This window comes from Centropristis striata, chromosome 21, assembly GCF_030273125.1.
Source record: "Centropristis striata isolate RG_2023a ecotype Rhode Island chromosome 21, C.striata_1.0, whole genome shotgun sequence".
NCBI lineage: Eukaryota > Metazoa > Chordata > Actinopteri > Perciformes > Serranidae > Centropristis > Centropristis striata.
Window position 1 is genome coordinate 24,784,831 of NC_081537.1, and position 23,573 is coordinate 24,808,403.

General features: G+C 37.7%; 1 protein-coding gene across 2 annotated transcripts; it reads right to left on the minus strand.

The window, feature by feature from the left end:
* Positions 1–474: 474 nt before the first annotated feature.
* Positions 475–22,811, minus strand: tap2t (transporter associated with antigen processing, subunit type t, teleost specific). Of its 2 annotated transcripts, none has more exons than XM_059324947.1 (12): positions 22,557–22,811; positions 18,593–19,142; positions 16,204–16,318; positions 15,245–15,375; positions 14,337–14,542; positions 12,063–12,260; positions 10,575–10,703; positions 10,274–10,465; positions 9,792–9,965; positions 9,059–9,218; positions 7,961–8,097; positions 475–2,584 (listed from the first exon to the last, which is right to left on the minus strand). In XM_059324947.1, the coding sequence occupies exons 2-12, from the start codon at positions 19,098–19,100 to the stop codon at positions 2,399–2,401; spliced, it is 2,136 nt and encodes a 711-aa protein (XP_059180930.1). In that variant the 5' UTR covers positions 19,101–19,142; positions 22,557–22,811; the 3' UTR covers positions 475–2,398. The 2 variants fall into 2 exon arrangements, with proteins under 2 accessions (XP_059180930.1, XP_059180929.1); XM_059324946.1 differs by lacking the exon at positions 22,557–22,811 and adding an exon at positions 20,170–20,293.
* Between the last annotated feature and the right edge of the window lie 762 nt (positions 22,812–23,573).

The window sequence follows — 23,573 nt, forward strand, 5'->3', positions numbered from 1 at the left end:
TTATTTAACTTCAGCAGAAGGAGAAAAACTGATACTCAGGGTCGACTTTTTATAAGTAAAAGTGCAACAACACAAAACATCTGCAGCCTGTCAGACCAAAAGAAAGATACAAAGACAACATATCTTATGTTCAAACTGTGTGTTTTATTTTCTTTACACAGCATCCTGACGGTTTGTTGTTGTAGTTTCACAACCCCTGGTGGATGCATCTTTTTACTTTACAAAAACTTAATTTACATAACAAAAACTACTCAAAGGAAACAGAAGCTCAGCCCTGTAAGTACATACATGATTCTTCTCTACTTCAGCAGCTACATAATGTCAGTTAATATAATGTGATTATTATCACTTTTGGCCACAGGGTTTGTTTACCAGTTAAGAGTTTAACTGTCTCATTTAAAAAAATAATGCAAAGAAAACGACATTAAAGACAACACTGATCATTTATCAGTTTCAGTTCTGTCTGAGACCCTGTTTCCATTTAGCAGTAACATGTGGTCTGAGTGGTCCGAACACACGTGAACAGCTCTAAATACAGCTGAAAACACTGACGCATTGAGATCGGATGTCAAAAAACCACATTGGGAGATGGTTCATGTGTCCACATTCAGACAGTAGTGAGAACGGGTCTGTGACTCTGGTCCACATAAGGGACCGCCTACTCACCTGCCGCCCTGACAGACCGATCTGTGATTTTTTTAATGATGAATGAATTACTAGCTTTAATTTCATCCAAAACTTATTTAAACACAAAACACATTTAAATATGTTGATTACTGTGAAAACTAACCTCGTGCCTCTTCGGGGGCTAAAACATTAAACATTGATCTCCTTGACGTTTCCTTTACAGTTTAACCTCACTGAGTTAGTTTAAGGATAGACCGGATCAAGTCTCTTTTCGTCCTTTCAAAATAAAAGCGTCCGTTATTAAAACAGGCTTTTGCACAGTACTGTATATATATGTTTTATATTGTGCATGTATGCATGCAGATGAATCATTCATTTAAAAAACGACAGAACAGGATATGTCCAGGACACTGAGGACGTTAGTGAGGGAGGATGGGATGGTGGCTCAGAGGGCGATGAGGAACTGGAAGCTGCACATCTGTCAGCTGCATTTCTCAAACTTTATTTTGTAGGCTAAGGAAGATTCGTATCGCAACCGGACGATATAGGCTTAAAAACAGCAACACATCTGGTGTTTCTCAAACATAAATTATGTACTTGTTAATCTACATAAAGAGCGGGGAAGTGGGATCGGATCACAAGTGGTCACTGAAGACGCATGTAGAGACACTACTGACGAAAATTGCTGCAGGGGATGCTAGGTGTGGCTGCAAAAACATTTCTGTCCTCCACAGTCCAAATATGGTCTGCTCCCCGTATTGGAAACAAGATGGCGACGAGTGTAACGCTGATGCTTCCAACGGGCCACAAACCAACGGGTGACGTCATGGCCACTACGTCTATTATTTATATAAAGTCTATGCTACTGACAGCTGAGAACACACAGACACAGAGCTGATCACTCAGACCACATGTTACTGCTAAACAGTAACAGAAATTTACACAGAGAGGACAATGAGGAAGGCCAGGAAAATTACAGCAGATCGTTCCCAGCCCTTAACCAACCCATTCAAGCTCCTGGAGTCCAGGAGACGTTACAGGGTCCCACTAGCTAAGGAAGCCTTTAAAACATTTTTCATCCCCAAAACCACTCGTCTCCTCAACTCAACATAAGTGATGAACTAACTTTTAACTGCTCTTAATTGTCTTTTTCTTTCCTTATTCTATGTTTTAACTGCATTCTCAACTGCTGTTTGTTTTTAATGAAATTCTGTATCTTTATGGTGAGCCGAAGGCAAATTTCCACCATGGTGGATAATAAAGATTTATTATATTGTGTTCCCTCTAAAGTTCTGGCTTGAAACTCCATACCAGATTTTTTTCTGATGATATTCGGCCAAGTAAAACTGGCAATATTGTCAAATTTATTTAGTATAAAATACTGAACTAGATATTATCCTCATTTTACCTGTTATATGTTATATTTGCAACCTGTATTCATATTTGCAATATTTAAAATTCTGTGTTTTGAAACATAATTTTCAAGATCAGATTTTATGTTTTCCTTTGTTTCTTTTGGGTTCAACATTTTGATCAAGTAAGTCAAAGTTAAAAATGAATTATCAGGACATATAGGTGAGGTAACACTGAAAAGACTGATACCATCATGTCATGGTAAAGATTTTTAACAGGTTTTTTAACAGACAAAATAGCCGAAGATTTCAGAGGGTTAAACCTCCGGACCTTACACCTTCACTCACTGGATACTTTTTCTACTGACAACGACAGAAACAGGCAGTTTAGAGTCAGAGTGAAGCTACATTTACTGGAGTCAGGAGAAGAGTTCCTCCTTGAGGCGGTGGTAGCGTCCTCTCCTGTCCATCAGCTGGCGGTGCGTCCCCTCCTCCACCACCTCGCCCTTCTCCATGAAGACGATGTGGTCGGCTTTCTCCACCGTGTTCAGCTGATGAGCCACCACCAGGACGGTCCGACCGCGAGCCAGAACCTCCTGCAGCACCTGGAACGTTTCAGAGTGATATCAGACTGAGAAAACCAGCACGTTCTGTTCAAAAGGCTGAAAACAGCACTTTTTGGGTATTTTTTTTAATTCCAGAGAACGTATTAAGCTGTCAAACATCTGCCACCCAACAGTGAAATACCAACTTACAGAATTTATAAGGATGAAAACACTTTTACTGTGAGACACATTTCAGTGTTCGGTCCTTGAGGACTGACTGAGACTAAATATTAAAGTGTTTTTTCACTCACTCAGTCAGACAAATTGACAAAAAGTCAGAAATCCAGTTTTACTCGCCACCAATACAAATATATTTGTTGAATTATTTTTTTACCATGTGGAGTTTTCACCTCTTCTGATTATTCCCCCCTCCCCTCCCTACTATTGTTTGTTTTATTTATGTGGATTTCTTTATTTTTTTTTTAACATTTATTAATTTTTATTTTATATATTGCCATATGTTCTAATTCTGGAGAGTTCTTATATATGAATCTGTAACTTCTTAAAGGTCTATGGTCTAAATTAACTATGCTTACAAAAAAACCTTTGGTTCAGAATTACTATTATTACATGCTAAATATTTAATGAATTAAATATAATTAGTAACATTGAATTATTATATTATAACATTATATACGACTTTAAAATATATTTAACATTTTACATTTAATGATTTAACTTTGTGCTGTTATGTAATGTAATGTAATGTAATGTAATTTGTTCTGTTATGTAATGTTTTTTTTGAGTGACTGATCTGTTGTCATCACTTCTACCAGGAATGTTTTGTTTTCAGTTTGTACAGAGAAATAAATATTGTCCTGAAGCTCGGAGGAAGGGTGGAGCATTGGCAAAGAGAGAACTTGTTACATGACTGAACAGAAACACCGACTCATCGTCTCTTGTTGACATAGTGAAATCAGGTGTTTGTGTTGCATTCAGGGGGCGTCGGAACAATCAGAACTGTTAAGGGACCACCTGAGGAGCATGTGAACGCATCACTGAGCTCTAAAAGTCTTGCTCTACTTTCAAACGTATTTATTGTGAAGGATTGTTTTCAAAGACAGCAAAAAATGGTGATGCTTTTCCCCCATATAAACCCCCCCAACATGTCAAAAGACAGGAAAAATATACTACAAAAATAAAACAAATAAATAAAAGAAAACATTATATTTTAAAATTAAGATAAGATATTCCTTTATCGATCCCCATGGGGGAACTTCAGATGTTGCAGCAGCACAAGTACAGAGTAAAGACAGATTAAGGTAATAAAAATAGGATAAAATGAAATAGAATAAAGATAAAAATAATTAAATAAATAGTATAAAATACAAATACAAACAATAAAAGACCAAAGTAAAAAACTAGTAGTGCAAATACGTTACAGTGGCAGTGAATAATTAAAATAAAATAAACAATAATAAATGAATTGATTGATTAATTAAGAAATATTGTTAATAGTAGTTATAGTAATAATAATAATGCTGCTAAATGTTGTTGCCTTCATTAAAGACCTTTAACCCAGAACCAGCTCACATTCTCCTCTTATCATCTCTCTGCAGCTCAGATTGTGTCTGCCTCTTCGTGCCTCATCTCAAACTAAAAGCTGCGGGTCCTATCTGATGTATCTCATGTTATGAGTTATTTTAAAAAATGAATGATGTCCCAGATGTGGAAGCTCTGTGTCTTGGGTCACATGTTCTGGTCATGTCCCTCCCTAGCTGATTTCTGGTCCTCCATATTTGACTGCCTTTCAGCTTTATGCAACACATCCCTCAAACCCAATCAACTCACTGCTATATTTGGAGTCACACCCTTGGAAATGCATACCACAAGTACACAAAAGAGAGCAGTAGCATTCTGTAGTCTCATAGCATTCAGTAGAGTGTGGACTCCCTTCATTGAATATGTGAAGAAGTTGAATCTTTAACAGATCATGTTACCGAAGCGCTCTTTCTCTAGTCAACTGTCTGACTAGCCCATTGATATACCAATTCAATTCAATTCAGTTCAATTCAATTCAATTCAATTCAATTCAATTCAATTGGCTTTATTGGCATGACGTAACAATGTATATATTGCCAAAGCAAGCATCAGAAAAAAAGATAACAAGATAAGGAAAGCAATATTTACAATAAATTATTATAATTCTGTTATTCATTTTAAAAGAAAAACTAATAACAATAAAAGAAAGCAATATTTACAATCATTGAATTACAATCAACATATACCGGTAATTTATACAATCTAACTGGATCTTGTGGTATTTTTTTTTTTACTCTTGGTCCCATGGGAGGGAGAAAGGGAGGGTACTAATATGGGACTATATTTTGAGCTTGTATGTTTGTATGCTCATTTCTGTATAACTAAAAATGCCTAAAATAAACTTATTTAAAAAAAATGGATGATGTATATCTGCAGAGCGTGAGGTACGTTTCCTACCACACTGCAGGCCACAGTGCAGCTTATCAGATTTATCAGAAACAATCAATACAGCATAGTATCTGGATATTTTGGCCTGCAGACAGTATTTCTGGAGGTCATAGCGGGCTCACTTTTAGGAATATCCTGGAGATCCTGGTATCATATGAAACTAGAAGGTCTAAGGAATCTATAGGCACCATGTTGAGTTGTCGAAATAACGCCCCAAAGTTAGGCTAAAGCTTTGTTTTTGTTTTTTTACCTATCTTTAATGATTTAAAAAAAATTTTTTTTTACATTAAATCTTTAGTTTTACTGTAAGAAAAACAGTTAGTCTGCCTTCAGAAATAAGTAGAATTCCAAGAAAAAAAGTAAAAATTACCATAAAAAAGTCAAAATTACAAGAAAAAGAGTCAACATTTCCAGAAAAAGGTGAAAATGTCCAGAAAAAGAAATAGAATTACCAGAAAAAAAAGTCAAAATTACAAGAAAAAGTCAACATTTCCAGAAAAAAGGAAAATTCACAAGAAAACATGTGGTGCCTCAGGATATTGTGTTGGGAAGTTGTAATAACGCTACAAAGTTAGACTTTTTTTCTGTTTCATTTAGAAACACTGAAAGCAGTGAAGCTTGTTTGTGAAAGTTTGATAAAATGCTGCAGTTGTTGTCGTCCATACATGTTTGATATCAGTTCAGTTCAGTTTGACTGAATACTTTGTGGGTCAGTCCGTGGGTTTGACTCTCATTGTGGAGAAATAAAAAAACTGAAGTGAGATGAATAGACTGAGAATCAGGATAAAATCGTATCGTGGCTCTGATACACTGATTCACACCTCTACTCATCAGTTCATGTAACTGTGGTGTAAATAAATAAAAAAGTTTAGTTTCAGGGTCTCCAGGCTGTTTTTGACATTATTGAATCTGTTAACAATGATTAATGTGTGTAAAAGGAAAGTGTCCTACAGGTGTGTGCACATTGATCAGGTCAGGATGTGTCAATATTAAAATGTCAATATTATATTAACCCCAGTGCTGTAAGTACAGTTAAATATTTACTTTACAGTTACACCTTTAAGTGTGCAGTATCACTTTAAATATACATGTAAATTCATTAAAACGCTAAATTTATGTACATGTTTTAAACTAAATGTTCACATTACGCTATAAATGTTTATTACATGTTACTTTAACTGAATTGGTTTGATTATTTAAAAAATAGAGACACGCTCAAATAATTATTCAAAATCTTCAAAATTTAATTCTAATGTCAACAAAAGTTTAAGAAATGCTAAACAAACATGAAATTATTCAAAATTTAATTTATTATTCAAATAAATTATTAATCTAATAAATATACCACTATGACTTTAGTTATTAGAAATGTATATTTGTTTACATATCATGTTCTTCATCCTGGTAGCATTTCTGCAAAATGTTGTACAGTGAGTAATTAATAACTGTAAAATCAGAATAAACAATAAAGTAAATAAGTAGATAAAAGAGAAAGGAAAATAATACCAATGTTTCTCCTACCATTATATCAGGGGTACAACCCTTGATGATCAGGCTATTTTATTTTCTATATAGTGCCAGATCACAACAGAAGTCATTTAAGGTTACCTTTCCTGTTGAACAGGTCTTTATCTTGTCCTTTTATTTAACAAACTAAATGGTCCCTTATGTTATTTATCTTATCTCTTAATTTCTGTCTCTACATGGTTGTGCATTTACAATTCTCGTCTGCTCTCTGTATTGTGTGGCGGAGTACTTGGGTTTCTTATGGAAAAAACAAATTCTCCGGCTATCTAGTCAGCTACTTTTCCCCACTGGCTGGCTGCTCCATGTCTGAGTGGAATCATAGAATCATAGTATCATCTGTGATAAATGTTATGTGAGGTGTTTGCTCACATTTAGCTCTCAAAGTGGAAGAGACTGATACTTTTTACTTAAAAATCGACAAAATTTTCTCCCGGGGGGGGGCATGCACGTCGGAAAATATGTCTATATCAGGGATTCAAGGGTGCTGCGCGGACCCCCGGGGGTGCACAGGCTGCCTCTAGGGGGTGCGCGAGATGAAAAATATAATGGTGGTCTGATAATTACACAATTACATTTTTCCCCCACGCAATAAAGACGTGTAAATAAACTGTAATATTAATTAATTAATAGATACAGGCTATTCAAAATGCACTTCATCTTAAAATGAAGCGTAGAAGAAGTTATCTTTTTCTGTTTTTCCAACCTGTGTTATGATGGCGGGGTTGTGTAACCTCCACGGTCATTTAAACTTGCAGCAATTTTTGTTCAATGCAGCTCAAAATATTATAACATTTTCCCAAACTTATCAGCTCTCTGCCTCTGATCCTGCTCCTGTCATCATCCTCTTTGCTCTTAAAAGTGGAAGTTTGCGCATAACTTTGTTGCATTATATTGACATTCATTAACCATTAACCGATTATCCGCAATCGGGTCGCAGCTGTCATTGGGCGAGAGGCACCCTGGACAGACAGACAATCACACTCTCATTCACACCTACGGGTCACCAATTAAACCTAAGTGCATGTTTTTGGACTGTGGGAGGAAGCCGGAGTACCCGGTGAGAACCCACGCTGACACGGAGAGAACATGCAAACTCCACACAGAAGAGCCGCAGGTGGGAGGCAAACCGGCGACCCTCTAGCTGTGAGGCTAGCGCGCTAACCACTACACCACCATGTAGCCCTGTGCTTCAGATTCATTCAAATGTGAGAGCAGATTGTTGTGATCATGATTATTTTATTATATGTGTGTTCTGGTCATTTGAGCATGATTAAACATGTCACCTTTAATATAGCTTTAAAAAAAGCTTATTGCATTTTTTTTTGGGGGGTGCGTTAACCCGGTTGGAACATAGAAGGGGGTGCGCGTCTAAAACAGTTTGGGAAGCGCTGCTCTATATGACCGTATGTTTCTACTCACAGTGTGCTGCGTCTCCACGTCCAGTTTGCTGGTGGCCTCGTCCAGGATGATGACCTGCGGCTCTCGGACCAGAGCTCTGATGACGGTGATGGACTGCTTCAGTCCTTCAGCAAGAGAACCGCCAGATTCTCCCACATCTGGGAAACACAAGAGATCATTCAGATGATAAAACCTTCAGTCAGTCGATCACAGTTTCTCTGATCACCGGAACCAGCCTGATGCCGTTGACTTCCCTCCCGACACATTAAATCTTCCAGAAGTATTGTCTGTTAAAAGTTAATATTAAACATATTTTCTGTCAGTGCATGGAGAATCATTAAGTACAGGTTTTAGCTTCTCAAAATGAAGTTTATTTGTTACTTCATGTCATCATTTCTACATTAAGGATTTGTGAATTGTATACTTTATTTTCACTGTCTGTTACAGCAGCTGCCAAGGAAACATTTATTCATAAAATGTCTCAAGCATAAGATATATATAATCTATATCTATATCAGACTGGGACAGTATCTTTTTTTCTCATACTGTCAAACCTTTTTGAGACTTTACAGGGGAAAAAGGTTAATGACACTGTGTTTCTGAGAGAGAGAGAGAGAGAGAGAGAGAGCGCCCTCTGGTGGCAGCTGAGGTATGTTACACACAAACAGATGAGCAGTATCTGAAATTATATTTTTTCTCTGGAAAATCAAGATAATTACATTAACAGATTTATCCTTTTAAAAATTAGGATAGGAATCAGGCTTGCAACAGGAGGGTCGCTGGTAAAAATCCCCAGACTGACAGGCCAAGGACTGAAGTGCCCTTGAGCAAGGCACCCAACACCCCTAAACAGCTCCCCGGGCACAGTAATGCATGGTGTGTTCACTTGTGTGTAAAAAAAGTATGGATTAATTGCAGAAGGATTAAATAAGTATTTGATCTACTCATTATAGCCGTTCACAAGAGACAAAATGAACCGGAACAGGGATTTAACAGACTAAACTTTAGGTTGTGGAAGCCCCCTTATATATTTATGGTAAAATGGCTCTAAACGAGTCACCCAAATAAAAATAAAAAAACAGACTACTTTTGAACCTGTCTCTATCTCCCCGTCCGTACCTGTGTCGTACTGCTTCTCCAGCTGAGAGATGAAGTCGTGGGCGTTTGCCTTCTTCGCAGCTTCTGTCACTTTCTCCAGGCTGCAGTCCTTCAGGCCGTACGTAATGTTGTACCTCAGAGAGCCAGAAAACAGCACGGGATTCTGGGAAACCACCGCCATCTAAACACATCATTTTTTAACAAAAACACAAAAATATTGTGACAGGATGAGAATTTATACAGCGCAGATGATGTCATAATGGAGCAGCAGAAATACAAACATTATGTTGTTTTAATTTTTCATTTAATGCCACTCAGGTGCATTTTAATCTACTTGTTGTTGCAGGAGGACCATTTCATAATTCTCACTTTAAACATGAGTTATTACTGAAATGGATTTATTATTTATAATTAAGGATATCATAAACTGCAGCCTTGTAAGTGAAATATTTGACTTCTTTCTTTTTTGATATTTTTGAGTTTAATGTCTCATACTTTTGTTCGTGTTGCAAGTTAACATTTCTGTCAACAATAACTGATGGGAACATGTTTTTTGTTTTGTTTTAATGATGTGAATAATATAACACTGACATCACAAAGAGCCTGTTGTGAATAAACACACAGAAAAATCTGTGTTTTATGTATTTTTATCTAATTTATTGCTCTTATATTGTGTCTGTGTGTTATTGCTTGACATAGAAAGGTGCTAGGATAAATAAACTTTCCTGACTGAATCCATCTGTTCCTTCCGTACCTTCTGGTGGAGGTACTTGTGCTGGTATCGGTGCAGCGGCTCTCCGTCCAGCAGGATCTGACCCTGCTGAGGCTCGTAAAGCCTCTTCAGGAGACTCACACACGACGTCTTCCCGCTGCCGGAGGGACCCACCAGGGCCGTCACCTTCCCCGGCTTCAGCTCCAGAGACACCGACTGAACAGAACACGTTATTGAAGATGATCTGCATTAATGTTTGACCTGTTTAACCCATTGAAGCCTGGAAAGCGGATACGTCGTTTTGTAGTATTTGTATAAGCTCTAAAATACTTTTTGAATTTCATTTCTATCTGCTACAGAGGCTGAAAAATCTATTGTTTAGTAGAAGCGTTGACACTTCTGTTGAATTTCCAGAAAAACTTCAGGTTTTAGGGGCTTATTTTAAAAATCGCCCAGAGATTTTACAGGCGTTTTAGGCCTCAATGGGTTAATGTGAAGGTGATGCTGCTGTAGAGACGCTGTACCTTCAGAGCCGGTTTATTCTCAGGAGCTGACGGATACGTGAAGGTGACGTCTTTGAAAACGATTCGTCCCTCCAGCTTCTCAGGCGCTAACTCTCCTGCTGGTTGACACTTTGGTGTTCTGTCGAGGTAACTGAACACGTTGGAGATGACTCCGACTGTGGACAGCGTCTCTCCGTACACGTACATGATCTCCTGAGACAAAACGACATCATCTTCGTCAACAATAAGGCAGAATTCCAACCTGATCTCACAGGGCGAATCCTGTGCTTCTGCAGTGTGAAATCTGTGGAGTTCAGCTCACCCTCAGGTTGTTGGACATGGGCTTCTGGTAGAGGAAGAAGGTGACCAGGCTGCCGATGCTGAGGTCACCAGACGAGATGAGATCACGGGCCAGAAGCAGCATCAGGATCTTTATCCCCAGAGTCACCAGCTGCAGGAGCAGAGAGAAATTACTGTCAGTGTAGTTCAACTTAGCAAACAACAGGAGAATGTGCTGCTAAAAAACATGGGGCAAACTGAAAAGTTTTTTAACCCATTTAGGCCTAAAACGCCTGGAAAAAATGCCTGTAAAACCTCTGAGAGATTTTAAAATAACCCCCTAAAACCTGAAGTTTTTCTGGAAATTCAACAGAAGTGTCAACGCTTCTACTAAATAATAGATTTTCCAGCCTCTGTAGCAGATACAAATGAAACTCAAAAAGTATTTGAGAGCTTAAACCTGTTATATCTGAGCTCCCTCCGCTATAGTCGTCTTCCACCATGATTTCACTTCTGGAAAAGTCCCATGTTGCATTGCGACACTCCCACATGCATTCTGCTGCATTTCATTGGCCAAGAGACCGAAAATAGGTGGAAAAAACTACAAATACTACAAAATGACATATCCGCTCTCCTGGCTTTAATGGTAGAATAACGCAAGAGCGTCCCCGGCTTTAACGGTAGAAATGTGGTAATGCTTTCCTGGCTTAAATGGGTTAATAGAGGTGGGGGAAGAAATCAATACAGCATAGTATCGCAATATTTTGCGTGGTGATATTATATCGACTCATGGCCGCCAAGTATCCATATTTAGTGGCAGTATTTTTCGTCAAATATTGATTTTTTTTTTCGGAGTCCGTAGCCGGCTCACTTTTGGGAATATCCTGGAGATCCCGGTATCATATGAAACTAGAAGATGGAAGGATAATAAGGAATCTATAGGACCATGTGTGTCAGCACATTGTGTTGGGAAGTTGTCAAAGTGACGCAGCAAAGTTCGGCTTTTTTTAGGGTTGATTCCCAAAAAATCAGTTGTTGTCGTCCATACATGTTTGATATCAGTTCAGGTCAGTTTGACTGAATACTTTGTTGCTCAGTCTGTGGGTTTGACTCTCATTGTGGAGAAATAAAATGACTGAAGTGAGATGAATACACTGAGAATTTTCTCTGACTGGACAAAACAATTCTTGATTGAATTTAATTTTGTGGACACAAAATGAAAACTCAATATATTATATTAAATGTATCAATACTCAGCATATCGCACAATGCTTAAAATCACAATAATATCGAATCGTGATTCAAGCATCGGGATAAAACCTTATAGTGGAGCCGATACGCTGATTCACAATCTCTAGTATTTTTAACATTATCAAAGCTGAACATTTGAGTGGAAGACTAATCCTGGTAGTTTTCAGTCAATTAATGGATAAAAAGTCAAAATTATGATGCAGTTAGGATTTTAAATGAAACATTTCTCATAATTTTTAAACTAACGATCACAATGATAAAGATTCAACTCATAACTCACCCTGCGTATCAAGCAGAAGAAGGAGCTGTAGATCCCCTGGCGCGTCTTCACGGAGCACATGTGCTCCAGAGCCTCTCCGTACCTCCTCAGCTCGTCCTTCTCTGCTCTGAAGCTGCGCACCGTGGAGATCTTACTGATGGTCTGCGTCACCAGGTCTTTGTTCTGAGCGTGGCAGTCCTGGATCTGATCCTTCAGCTCCTGTTGGACAAAGACAAGACATTCTTTAAAGCACATCATCTCCTCAGATTTTAGGCCCCGTTCACACGAGGACGGTCTGAACAGAAGACACAAAAGTGGCGTCGCGTCTTCACTTTTTATTCCTCGTTTAGACGAGCATTTTCGGGAGGAAATCTGCGTGCATACGGTGACGCAAAAATGTGTGAAATTCGATTTTATGCAGCCAGGCGGCATCACTTAAAGCGATAAGAGCATCTTTGGGCATGTGGAAGTTTTCACGCCACACATTTTCATCAGCTTCTCCTTCCACAAAGTTATCCACCATCCACTAGATCTCCCAGGTCTCCTCCAAAGCCATCGAATTGCTGCATCCAAAATGTGATGGAGGTAATTACAGATCCTTCTCTGTTCAGTAATACTATCTGTACATATCCTGTACATTTGGTGGAAAGACTCCTGTAGGTTTATTAGAGCTGCCAGAGCAGCTTGAAGGTCCGACGCATGGAAATAATCCCACGTTTGTTTATTTTCCTGTACTGGAGCATGTATGTGACGTAAACACATACGTGACGTGAGCAGATCTGAGCAGCGTTTTGCGTCTTGGCAGTGTAGACGGACACGCTACGGCGGAGCGGATTTAGCTTTTCCACTTTGGAAGGTGGTTTCAGATTTTTGCGTCTTTAAGCCCCCAAAACGCCGTCACCGTCTAAACGAAAGGCACTTACGATAAAATATTTTGTCGTTTTCACCCGCGAGCGTCCTCGTGTGAACGGGGCCTTATTCTCCAGGTCACATACTGTTATACAGTTCCACACATCTCATCAGTGCATCATTCTAGTTTCATGCTTTGGAGAAATAAAATGGACCTTGTCAAACTCTACACCCCTGCCCGTCCTCTACGCTCTGCATCAGCCAAACAGCTGGCGACTCCCACCCTGCATGGGTCAACTCGCCTCAAAGAAGACCTATCTCTTCCAACAATACCTCGGTTAAGTCATGGTCACCTAACAGATATATTAAAAAAAAAGAAAAAAAAAAAAAAAAAGCTCTTATTCTTTTCTCTTCTTTTCTTCTTTAACATATAGCACTCCTTTAGCGATGACAGTTAGCTCTTAAAGTTATGTACTTACTTGATTCCTATGGTCTATGTCTAGTACCATCAGGTTGAATGCACTTATTGTAAGTCGCTTTGGACAAAAGCGTCTGCTAAATGACATGTAATGTAATGTAATGTAAAATCATCCAACCACTGAGATCCTGTTTCTGTCTAATTGTTTTCAGCTGAAGGCAATAAATGTTCTGTTTCTCATTTTGTTTTTCATACAGTTACTCTCTCCTCTTCTTCCTCCTCTCAGTCTGTAACTAAATCCATCCTGTCTGCTGCCTTTTCCTCTTGATTACAAGTCCTTTATTGCTGTTGTTATCATCTTGTTTGGTTTACAGTGGAGGACAACAGAGGAAATACACATTTTTTTGCACAAGGGTCTAAAATGTAGTCTGAAAACTTTAGAGAAAACTCTGTTCTGAAGTAAGTTCTAAGAAATAAGTACTAAAACTAAAAAAATAACAAAAAAATAAACAACGCTGCTTTATCATAAGGGAAGCAATGTGGCCACAAAATAGATAAGAACACCTAAAGAAACACTTTAAGTTTCACCACAAATAAACTGAGGTGGATTAACAAAACGTCAGGCTGCTTTTAAGCTTTATTTAGCCTACGAGTCGAGACCTGGCTGGACTGTCTAATGACTAAAAAGTCAACAGTTTCCTAACTTTTAGTCAAGGAAAACTTGACAAAATTTGTATTTAGGATGACTTAATAAGATCAAAACTAACAAGGGCATTAGAAACAGAACTAAGACTGAATTAAAAACCAAAATGAACACTACAACTGGTGACTGAAAGCACAATATAAAAGATTTTTAAAGCCTGACTGAAACTCTGCAAAAGCCACAGAAACCAACAGCAGCTTGACCTGATTACTGAGGACATTCTGAACACCTTTAGATAAACTGATGCTCTGATAAAATAGTCTGTGACTCTGAAACTGGGAATACTTCTGTACCCAAACAAACTAAACCGTCTCCTCTCACTGACCTTGGACCAGCTGATGTATTTGTTCTGCACGATGGCGAGCAGCGGCATCTCGATGCAGGTGAGCAGGGTGAGCTCCCAGGACAGACCCAGCATCACTCTGAGCATCAGGCAGGTCTTCACCGTGCTGCGGACCAGCGCGTTGGCGTTCAGAGCCACGGTGCGACCCATCCGGTCCACGTCAGAGTGCAGGCGGGACGAGAGCCGACCTGAGGGGGGAGAGAGAGAAAACAGCCAAGAACTCTGTAAATATCCTTCTTCTTGTGCTTATTTTTTCAAATATATTTGTGTATCCTTAATTATAGGACAGTCTCAGATCTAAATCCACTTCATGATTATAATATTTAAAAGTCAGTTTTCAGTGTGTGTACCTGTCAGGTTAGAAACCAACAGTAGTCACTGAGAGCACATGGTGTGGTGAAATAAATATAGTAATTCATGAATTTTCACTTGTTATTTTATGCCAAAATTAATCGCGCGCCTTATTTAGAGCAACCGTATTGCTTTTAACTGTAATAATAATTAATATTCTTCATAGAAGTGGGCGGAAATCGATTTTTTTTTTTTCCGGTAGTGGAGTCAAATGATGCTCCAACGCCCCCTTTATGTGAACACACAGAGCCTGAAGAGGAAAGCCTCGGTTGAGGAAGTTGATGACCACCACTGATCCGTGACGAGAAGATATCCTGGTATGCTGAACTCGCTCCGTAGTACAGGGCTCTGGTGTGTTTGAATGATAGTTTGTGTGTAACGCAGGAGATGCAAATGAGAACTTTGCCTACTTTGCTCTGTCCACCACAACTTCCAAGAACAACTGGTTGCAAACGTGTGATAAACTCTATGCAGAGGAAGTGTCCTGTGTCCACAGTAACAGGTTTCTTCACTCTGTGAACCATGTTGTGTGTTCTCACCCGGGTTGTTCTCGTCGAAGAAGGTCACCTCCTGCTGCAGGAGGCTGTGGAACAGCAGGTGCTTCAGCCTCTTGTTCAGTCTGGCCAGCGTGCACATAAAGATGCCTCCTCTCATGCCAGAGAACAGGGCGCTGTTACAATGGAGACATTAAAAATGAATAAATAAATCAGACAGTAGGGCTGCACGATTATGGCCAAAATGATAATCACGACTATTTTGATCAATATTGTAATCATGATTATTAATCACGATTATTCATCGTGTTAGGGAAAACATCTGTATTTTTATTGCACTACTTTTAAACAAACAATAGGAATAGTTTTTAGTGTGTGCACAGAGTGTCCGGTGCTTGTTGTAAACAAACGGAGTGAGTGAGTAAGTGAACACCTCCTGCAGCAGCAGCACATACATAGACTGGACGCTAAGGGGTTAACATCCCCTCTGGCTCTGCAGCTGGGAGAGACTGCTGCAGGAGGACTGGGCGGCTTCCACTCATTCTTACTCTTCAATAACACCAGAAAAAGTCGCTGGATTTGTCGCCAGTCGCTTTTTAAAAAAAATAGTCACTAACGGGGTCTGAAAAGTCGCTAAATTTAGCAACAAAGTCGCTAAGTTGGCAACACTGCTTCACCAGCTTTTACAAATGGCGTGTTGTTGTCGTGCAGAGTACTACATCACATCCTGCTTAGCGATCGCACGTTATTTCTTTACATGAAACCTTAACTATGCGTCCGCGCCCTGGTGGTTGGTGGACTACTGGTGTAGAAAGTGCTTGGTTAGATATGCAAGAGAGACGCATTATAAAATGGAAATATCGCCGACGACCGGGTTAATTTAATTGTGACGGCCAAAATAGTGATCACAATTAAAGTTCAATTCATTGAGCAGCCCTATCAGACAGGTGATAACTAATGATATTGCTGTCTGAGAATATACACAAACAGTTTTATTTCAGTACCTCCCGAGAGAGAAAAGAGCCAGCTGTCCGATGGCAGAAAAGAAGCTGGTCTGAAGTAGAGGACCTCTCATCATGTCGATCACCTTCCCCTGATACAACGGGATGTATGTGTCACCTGTCAGGACAAATAAATGACACAGTTAAGGCAAACAGGATATTATATACACAATGGTTCAGTGATTTCAGTTCTTATTTCTATAAAAAAAATGTACTGAAGAAATCTCTAAACAAATGCACCTTTTGAGTAACTGCAATAATCTGCTGTTTTAGAAATTGTTAACTTGACATTTGTGACTCATTCTTTAAAGATTATAATCAGTAAGAACCAACTGTCTTGGGGCTCAGTGCTACGAAGAGGGTAAATCATTTTGGTCTTTTCACAAGGTTTGTTTACATAAAGAAATAGATAGAATACATTATTTTAATAGTAAATTGTGTTTAACCCACTAAACCAAACCAAGCATTGACGGGTGTGAAAGGCCTCTTTAAAATAAACCGAATTATACAACACTTTATTCAATGACTTTTACACGCAGGAATAAAAGGTGTGGAAATAACAAAACCACAATTCAAATGAAGGCAACGTAAATGCATGTGAACTGAAAAATAGAGGGGTAAAGATAGATGTGAAATGGAGAGATAAATCTAAGCTTAAAAAAAGTGTTTGTTCTACATGTGTAATTTAAAATTTGGTTTAAAAAAACCCAAACAGCTCCCAGTAATCAGATCCTGTTAAAAACATTAAATTCTGAGACACTGTGAAGACATGACTGATTCTGCTGTTTACACAGAGCAGAGAGGAGAGGACAGGAGAGGCTGTTTACACAGAGCATAGAGGAGAGAGGTTGTCAAAACACAAAAAGCTGAATATATGTATTATGTGTTGGGCAAAAAATAATAATCAAAAAAGTTCAAGTTTTTTATGATTTATGTCATTATAATTATTAGTGGTGTCAACAATAATCGATTCGGCGATGCATCGCAATGCGGGGCATGCACGATTCAGCATTGATGCGGCAAAGTGCCATAATCGATTATGTTTATTTCCTGTCCTCCAGTGGAAAGTTGTGGGGGACAGGGTGGGAATTTCACACTCTGGCCTTGATGCCCTGTGAAAAAATGTTCAATTTACGGCCAAGGTGGCCTTTGCGTCCCTGTCAAAGTTCCAGTAAACACAACTAACCCGACCCACTCCCTGTCCTTCCAGATGTGCGCATCAACACATGGCTAATTTGAATATTCAAATGAGCCATGTGTTGATGCAGCACAGGTAAGCTAGCGGGACAAGCTGTTTTGATATGTTGTGACTGAAGTATGTGGTAGTATTTGACAGAACGTAACATTTACGTTTTTATAGAAAGTACTATTGATAGGTAATTACCATTGTATTTGCCTATTTAAAGTCGACTCGTTAACGTTACGTTTTTGCTTCATGAAAACTAGTGATAGCTAGCTAGTTGGGATAGCGCTAACGTCTTCCCTAGCTCAGGGACAAGGGGTCGAAATTTCACCTCAGCAGGTTCCTTTTTTATGGCAGGAGGAGGCATTTCTCTTTCCTTACTCTTAGATGAACTCAGGCAGGAGATTCATTTTGCCATCTTTTCAAAATATATGCATTTGCCGTCTTTTCAAAACAGGTTCATTTGTCATTTTCCAAAAAGGTCCTTTCTAATATATTTAACATATGTAATTTTAATATAATGTTTCTTGGTGAATGAGAATGTTAAGGTATTAATCTGAAAGGTAAAATCAGCGTAATTTAACCAAACAGCCTTTATGCCCTGTCATGTGGCTTTTGTGCCCTTAAAATAAGTGTGAACAGGAAGGCCAAATGTCCTTGCCCCTAAAATGACGAAATTCCAAGCCTGGTGGGGGCAATTGCTCTGTCGCTAGTTTGGAGTTTAACACGGTTTTAAACTCCAACTCCCAACTACAACTCCAGTTTAAAACTGTGTTAAACTCCAAACTGGTGACAGAGCAGAGTGGATGATACACACATAGCAGCCAATAAAATCTATTGTTATTAGGCCTATCTGACTGCTTGTATTGCCTCATGACTGACGAATAATTGTGCCTTGTTGTGTGCAGTATAATTGTGATGCATCGCAATGTCGTAGAACCGAATTGAATCGAATCGTTACCTGGTGAATCGTAATCGAATCGAATTGTGAGGGCAGTGCCAATGCACACCCCTAATAATTATGTTAAAATACATTTTAAGTCCTTCCTACTTCTAGCCATGATTGCGCTGCTTCCACAGAGCTGCAGGCCTTATATATTGCACTAAAAAATTAAGTAACATGTGGAGTTCAGGGGGGTACGTGAATATTGCATATATGTACATGTACCATATGGAATATACAGTCGAGTCAGGATATTTCATACTTACAGAAGACTCCTAAGATGAGAAAACCGAACGCTGCGATCAGATAGAAGGTGTCTGGTTTAAAGTACTTCAGCACCCTCAATAGCAGCCGCTTTGCATCCAGTTTAGTGTTTTCCTTTCTCGCCTTTGAATTACCAAACAAGCCTTTTTCCCAAACGGCGCAGGCCAGCAGCGAGGCCATGGGGCCGAGGAGCAGCGTGCTGAGGTCAGCAGACGGTCCTGGGTACGGCTCTGAGGGCGGAGCTCTGAGGACCCGTCCACTCTCCATCACAGGAGAGAGAAGACAGAGCAGCGGCACCAGCTGGCGGAGCACCGCGGGGGGCTTCCCGTCGGTCAGGACGGAGGTGAAGACGTGGAGGACGACCCACTTTACTGCCCCAAAGGCCCAAACACCTGCCAGCCCCCCACAACAGCTGGAGCAGTTCAGCAGCACCAGACCGGCCCACAGAGCCGAACTCAGCACCGCGTCGAAGAGAAGGATAAAACATCCACATGACACCGCTTCGTTCATTTTCCTTTGGTGGACGGTCGGACTGCAAAGATGAATCTGATCCTAGAATGACAAATTTGTCTGTTAAATAATTTACTAATAGTGAAGCCAGGGGTGAAAAAACATTTCTTTAAGCACTCAATTTTAGGGCTGGAATTTTATTTTCAATTACAACAATTCTAAAAACAAGACAATCAGGATAAAACAAATATTGTTCCGCATTTTTCTTCACAATGATGCTATCATTTTCTCTCATTTATAAATCTATCCATCAATAGTTTACCTAAATATTGAATATACTATATTTCGGAGTTTCAGTAAGTTGTAGTTTATTTTAATCTATTTTTTAAAATATATTATTCTTATGTTATTTATTTAAATGCACATATTTATATATTATTTTTTATTTATTTTTATACTTTTTTTGTTCAATTATATTTGACGTTCGTGAAAGGAGAATAACAAAAAGCATTAACCCCAACAAAAACATATTAATTTCTGACTTTTCTCTTAGTAGTCTGGTACAATCTGCTGATAGTGAAAGTACATTTACTCAAGTAGTATACTTGAATACAAAATTTCCCTCTGAAATGTGGTGAACAAGAAGTATAAAGCAACATTAACAAACAAGTATAAATAATTCAAAAGTGTACTAAATCCACAGTGTCTAGCACAACACAAACACATTCCCTTATTTCAAGACTTTTCTCTTAGTATCTCTTTATGACTTTTGTCTTAGTAGTCTCGTACAGTCTACTGATGGTGAAAAGTAATTAACTTAGTTTAGTTTCTTGAGTATTGTACCTGAGTAGCATATTTCAGTCTCAAATGTAACGAAGCCGAAGTATAAAGCAGTATAAAAAGACAAGTATAAGTCATTCAAAAGTGTACTAAATCCACAGTGTCTAGCACAACACAAACACATTCCCTTATTTTAAGACTTTTCTGTTAGTAGTCTGGTGCAGCCTACTGGTGGGGGAAAGTAGTTAATGAAGTACATTTACACAAGATGTTATTATTAGCATATTTGACCGAACTGATACAGGTTCACAGACCGACCAGAGCTCTGACGTCTGCAAATGAGTCCTACCTGGATGTGCCTAAATGCAGGCTGAAAACAAAAGGCGATCGCTCTTTTGCAGTGGCTGCCCCGAAGCTGTGGAACAGTTTACCGCTGCATATCCGGTCGTCAAAGACATTGGACAATTTTAAATCTTCTCTTAAGACTCATTTTTTCTCCCAGGCTTTTGAACCTGCGTGAGAAGAAAGTTGTTTCTGTGTGCTGTATTGTACATCTCATCTCATATATTATTAGATTAAATTGTCTTTTATTTTTATTTTGTGAGTTTATTGTTATTCAATTATGTATCTTGCATTGCATTGGATTTTTTGTTGTGATTTCAGTTATGTAAAGCACTTTGGTCAACCTTGGTTGTATATAAAGTGCTCTATAAATAAATGTGACCTTGACCTTGACCTTGATTATGTACAGTATTTCCATCTGAAATGTAATGGAGTAGAAGTGTAAAGCAGTATAAATAACCAAGTTCAAGTCATTGAATTGAGTGTACTTAATCCACAGTGCCAACACAACACAAACACCTTGTCTTATTTCATGACTTTTCTCTTAGTAGTCTGGTACAGTCTACTGGTGGTGAAAGTAGTTAACTAAGTACTTTTACTCGAGTACTGTACTTGACTACAATATTTCCCATTGAAATGTAATCAAGTAGAAGTATAAAGAAGCATAAAAGGGAATACATATATAGTTTAAAAGTGTACTAAATCCACAGTGTGTAGCACAACACAAACACATTCCCTTATTTTAAGACTTTTCTGTTAGTAGTCTGGTGCAGCCTACTGGTGGGGGAAAGTAGTTAATTAAGTTTAGTTTCTTGAGTATTGTAGCATATTTCAGTCTCAAATGTAATGAAGCCGAAGTATATAGCAGTATAAATAGACAAGTATAAGTCATTTAAAAGTGTACTAAATCCACAGTGTCTAGCACAACACAAACACATTCCCTTATTTTAAGACTTTTCTGTTAGTAGTCTGGTGCAGCCTACTGGTGGGGGAAAGTAGTTAATGAAGTGCATTTACACAAGTAGTGTTATTATGTACAGCATTTCCATCTGAAATGTAATGGAGTAGAAGTGTAAAGCAGTATACATAACCAAGTTCAAGTCATTGAATTGAGTGTACTTAATCCACAGTGCCAACACAACACAAACACGTTATCTTATTTCATGACTTTTCTCTTAGTAGTCTGGTACAGTCTACTGGTGGTGAAAGTAGTTAACTAAGTACTTTTACTCGAGTACTGTACTTGAGTACAATATTTCCCATTGAAATGTAATCAAGTAGAAGTACAAAGAAGCATAAAGGGGAATACATATATAATTTAAAAGTGTACTAAATCCACAGTGTGTAGCACAACACAAACACATTCCTTTATTTTAAGACTTTTCTGTTAGTAGTCTGGTGCAGCCTACTGGTGGGGGAAAGTAGTTAATGAAGTGCATTTACACAAGTAGTGTTATTATGTACAGTATTTCCATCTGAAATGTAATGGAGTAGAAGTGTAAAGCAGTATAAATAACCAAGTTCAAGTCATTGAATTTAGTGTACTTAATCCACAGTGCCAACACAACACAAACATGTTATCTTATTTCATGACTTTTCTCTTAGTAGTCTGGTACAGTCTATTGATGGTGAAAGTAGTTAACTAAGTACTTTTACTCGAGTACTGTACTTGAGTACAATATTTCCCATTGAAATGTAATCAAGTAGAAGTATAAAGAAGCATAAAAAGGGATATATATATATATATATATATATATATATATATATATATATATATATATATATATAATTTAAAAGTGTACTAAATCCACAGTGTCTAGCACAACACAAACACATTCCCTTATTTTAAGACTTTTCTGTTAGTAGTCTGGTGCAGCCTTGGTGGGGGAAAGTAGTTAATCAAGTTTAGTTTCTTGAGTATTGTAGCATATTTCAGTCTCAAATGTAATGAAGCCGAAGTATATAGCAGTATAAATAGACAAGTATAAGTCATTTAAAAGTGTACTAAATCCACAGTGTCTAGCACAACACAAACACATTCCCTTATTTTAAGACTTTTCTCTTAGTAGTCTGGTGTGGAAATATTAATACTGTAAAAAGTAGCGTTTTCCACAGCAAACATGGACTAATAATAACATCACTACTCCCTGTAACATTATTATCTATAACGGTCATTTAACGAACCTTCATTCCTTTTATTATATTATATTAATTCACGTCTTTTGTCGTTGCTGCAGCTATCTAGAGTTAGCTACTAACTTCAGTTACGCCTCGTATTAACAGTTTAGGCTCGCTTCTGTCATTTCTGCTGTTTAACATGTAACTAAACCAGCCTGTCACGTCTTAATATCTACATTAAACTGATGTTATGGTGGTTGTTTTTGGATGACTTACCTTGTGTTTCCCCCTCAGTCCACGGTCAGCTACCTGCTACCTGCTAACTGCTAACGGCTAACTGCTTCACCTTTACTTTTGGTTTCACTTTCAGTTGGTGACGCGCTGTTCATCTGTAGCGGCTCCGTACTCCTGGAACAAGGAGATAAAACCAAAACACGAAAGAGCAAACACAGCGCTCATTTTTGCTTCTTTTCTTGTTCTACTGGTGTAAATGTGACTCTTTAACTTCCCGTAAACACAGAAACAGACTCAACGGCTGCCGGCAGTTACACCGAGCGGCCACAAGGGGGCGACATATTCCACCTGAAGAAGGCAAAACACCAGCAATAGAAGGAAAATGTCAAGCAAATTACTTAATTAATAATAATAATAATAATAATAATAATAATAATAATCATAATTAAAATTACTCTGTTAAGTAAAAACCCTGTATCCGAAGTCTCATTTTATTAAAATAAAAAATAAAAACTATCATTTTTAAAATAAATATGAAGTACCAAAAGTATTCATTTTGCAGAATGGCCATTCCAGAATAATTAATATCATATTATTGGATTTTAATTATTCATGTAATAATTTGTAGATCATTGTATAAAACAAAAAACATTATAATATAACAATTATTTTAAATTATATATATATATAAAATTAAATTAAATTAAAAATAATAAATTTAATATAAAGTAATTTTAATAATGATCATAATAAATATAACAATTCTTTTACTTTTTAAATTATACATAGTTAAAAATAATTGAAATATACATTTAACAATCATTTTAAATCATATATAATATTAATTATAAATTTAATTATGTATAATTTCGAAAATAGTAAATAAATTAACAACTATTTATAAATTATATATAATTTAAAAATATATATGACAATAATTTTTAAATGTTATATATTTGAATGATTTTTAATTTATATTTGTATATATATATCAAATTATTAATTATATAATTAAAAAGGTGAAAAAATATTATGATCATTATTATTTTATTAATTAAT

Excerpts from the sequence above, each read along its gene's own strand:
- tap2t (XM_059324947.1), bottom strand. The coding sequence starts at position 19,100 with ATGAACGAAGCGGTGTCATGTGGATGTTTTATCCTTCTCTTCGACGCG. Across the intron at positions 12,261-14,336 it reads AATACATCAGCTGGTCCAAG|GAGCTGAAGGATCAGATCCA; the intron begins GTCAGTGAGAGG and ends TTTGTCCAACAG. Across the intron at positions 8,098-9,058 it reads GGAGAAGCAGTACGACACAG|ATGTGGGAGAATCTGGCGGT; the intron begins GTACGGACGGGG and ends TGTGTTTCCCAG.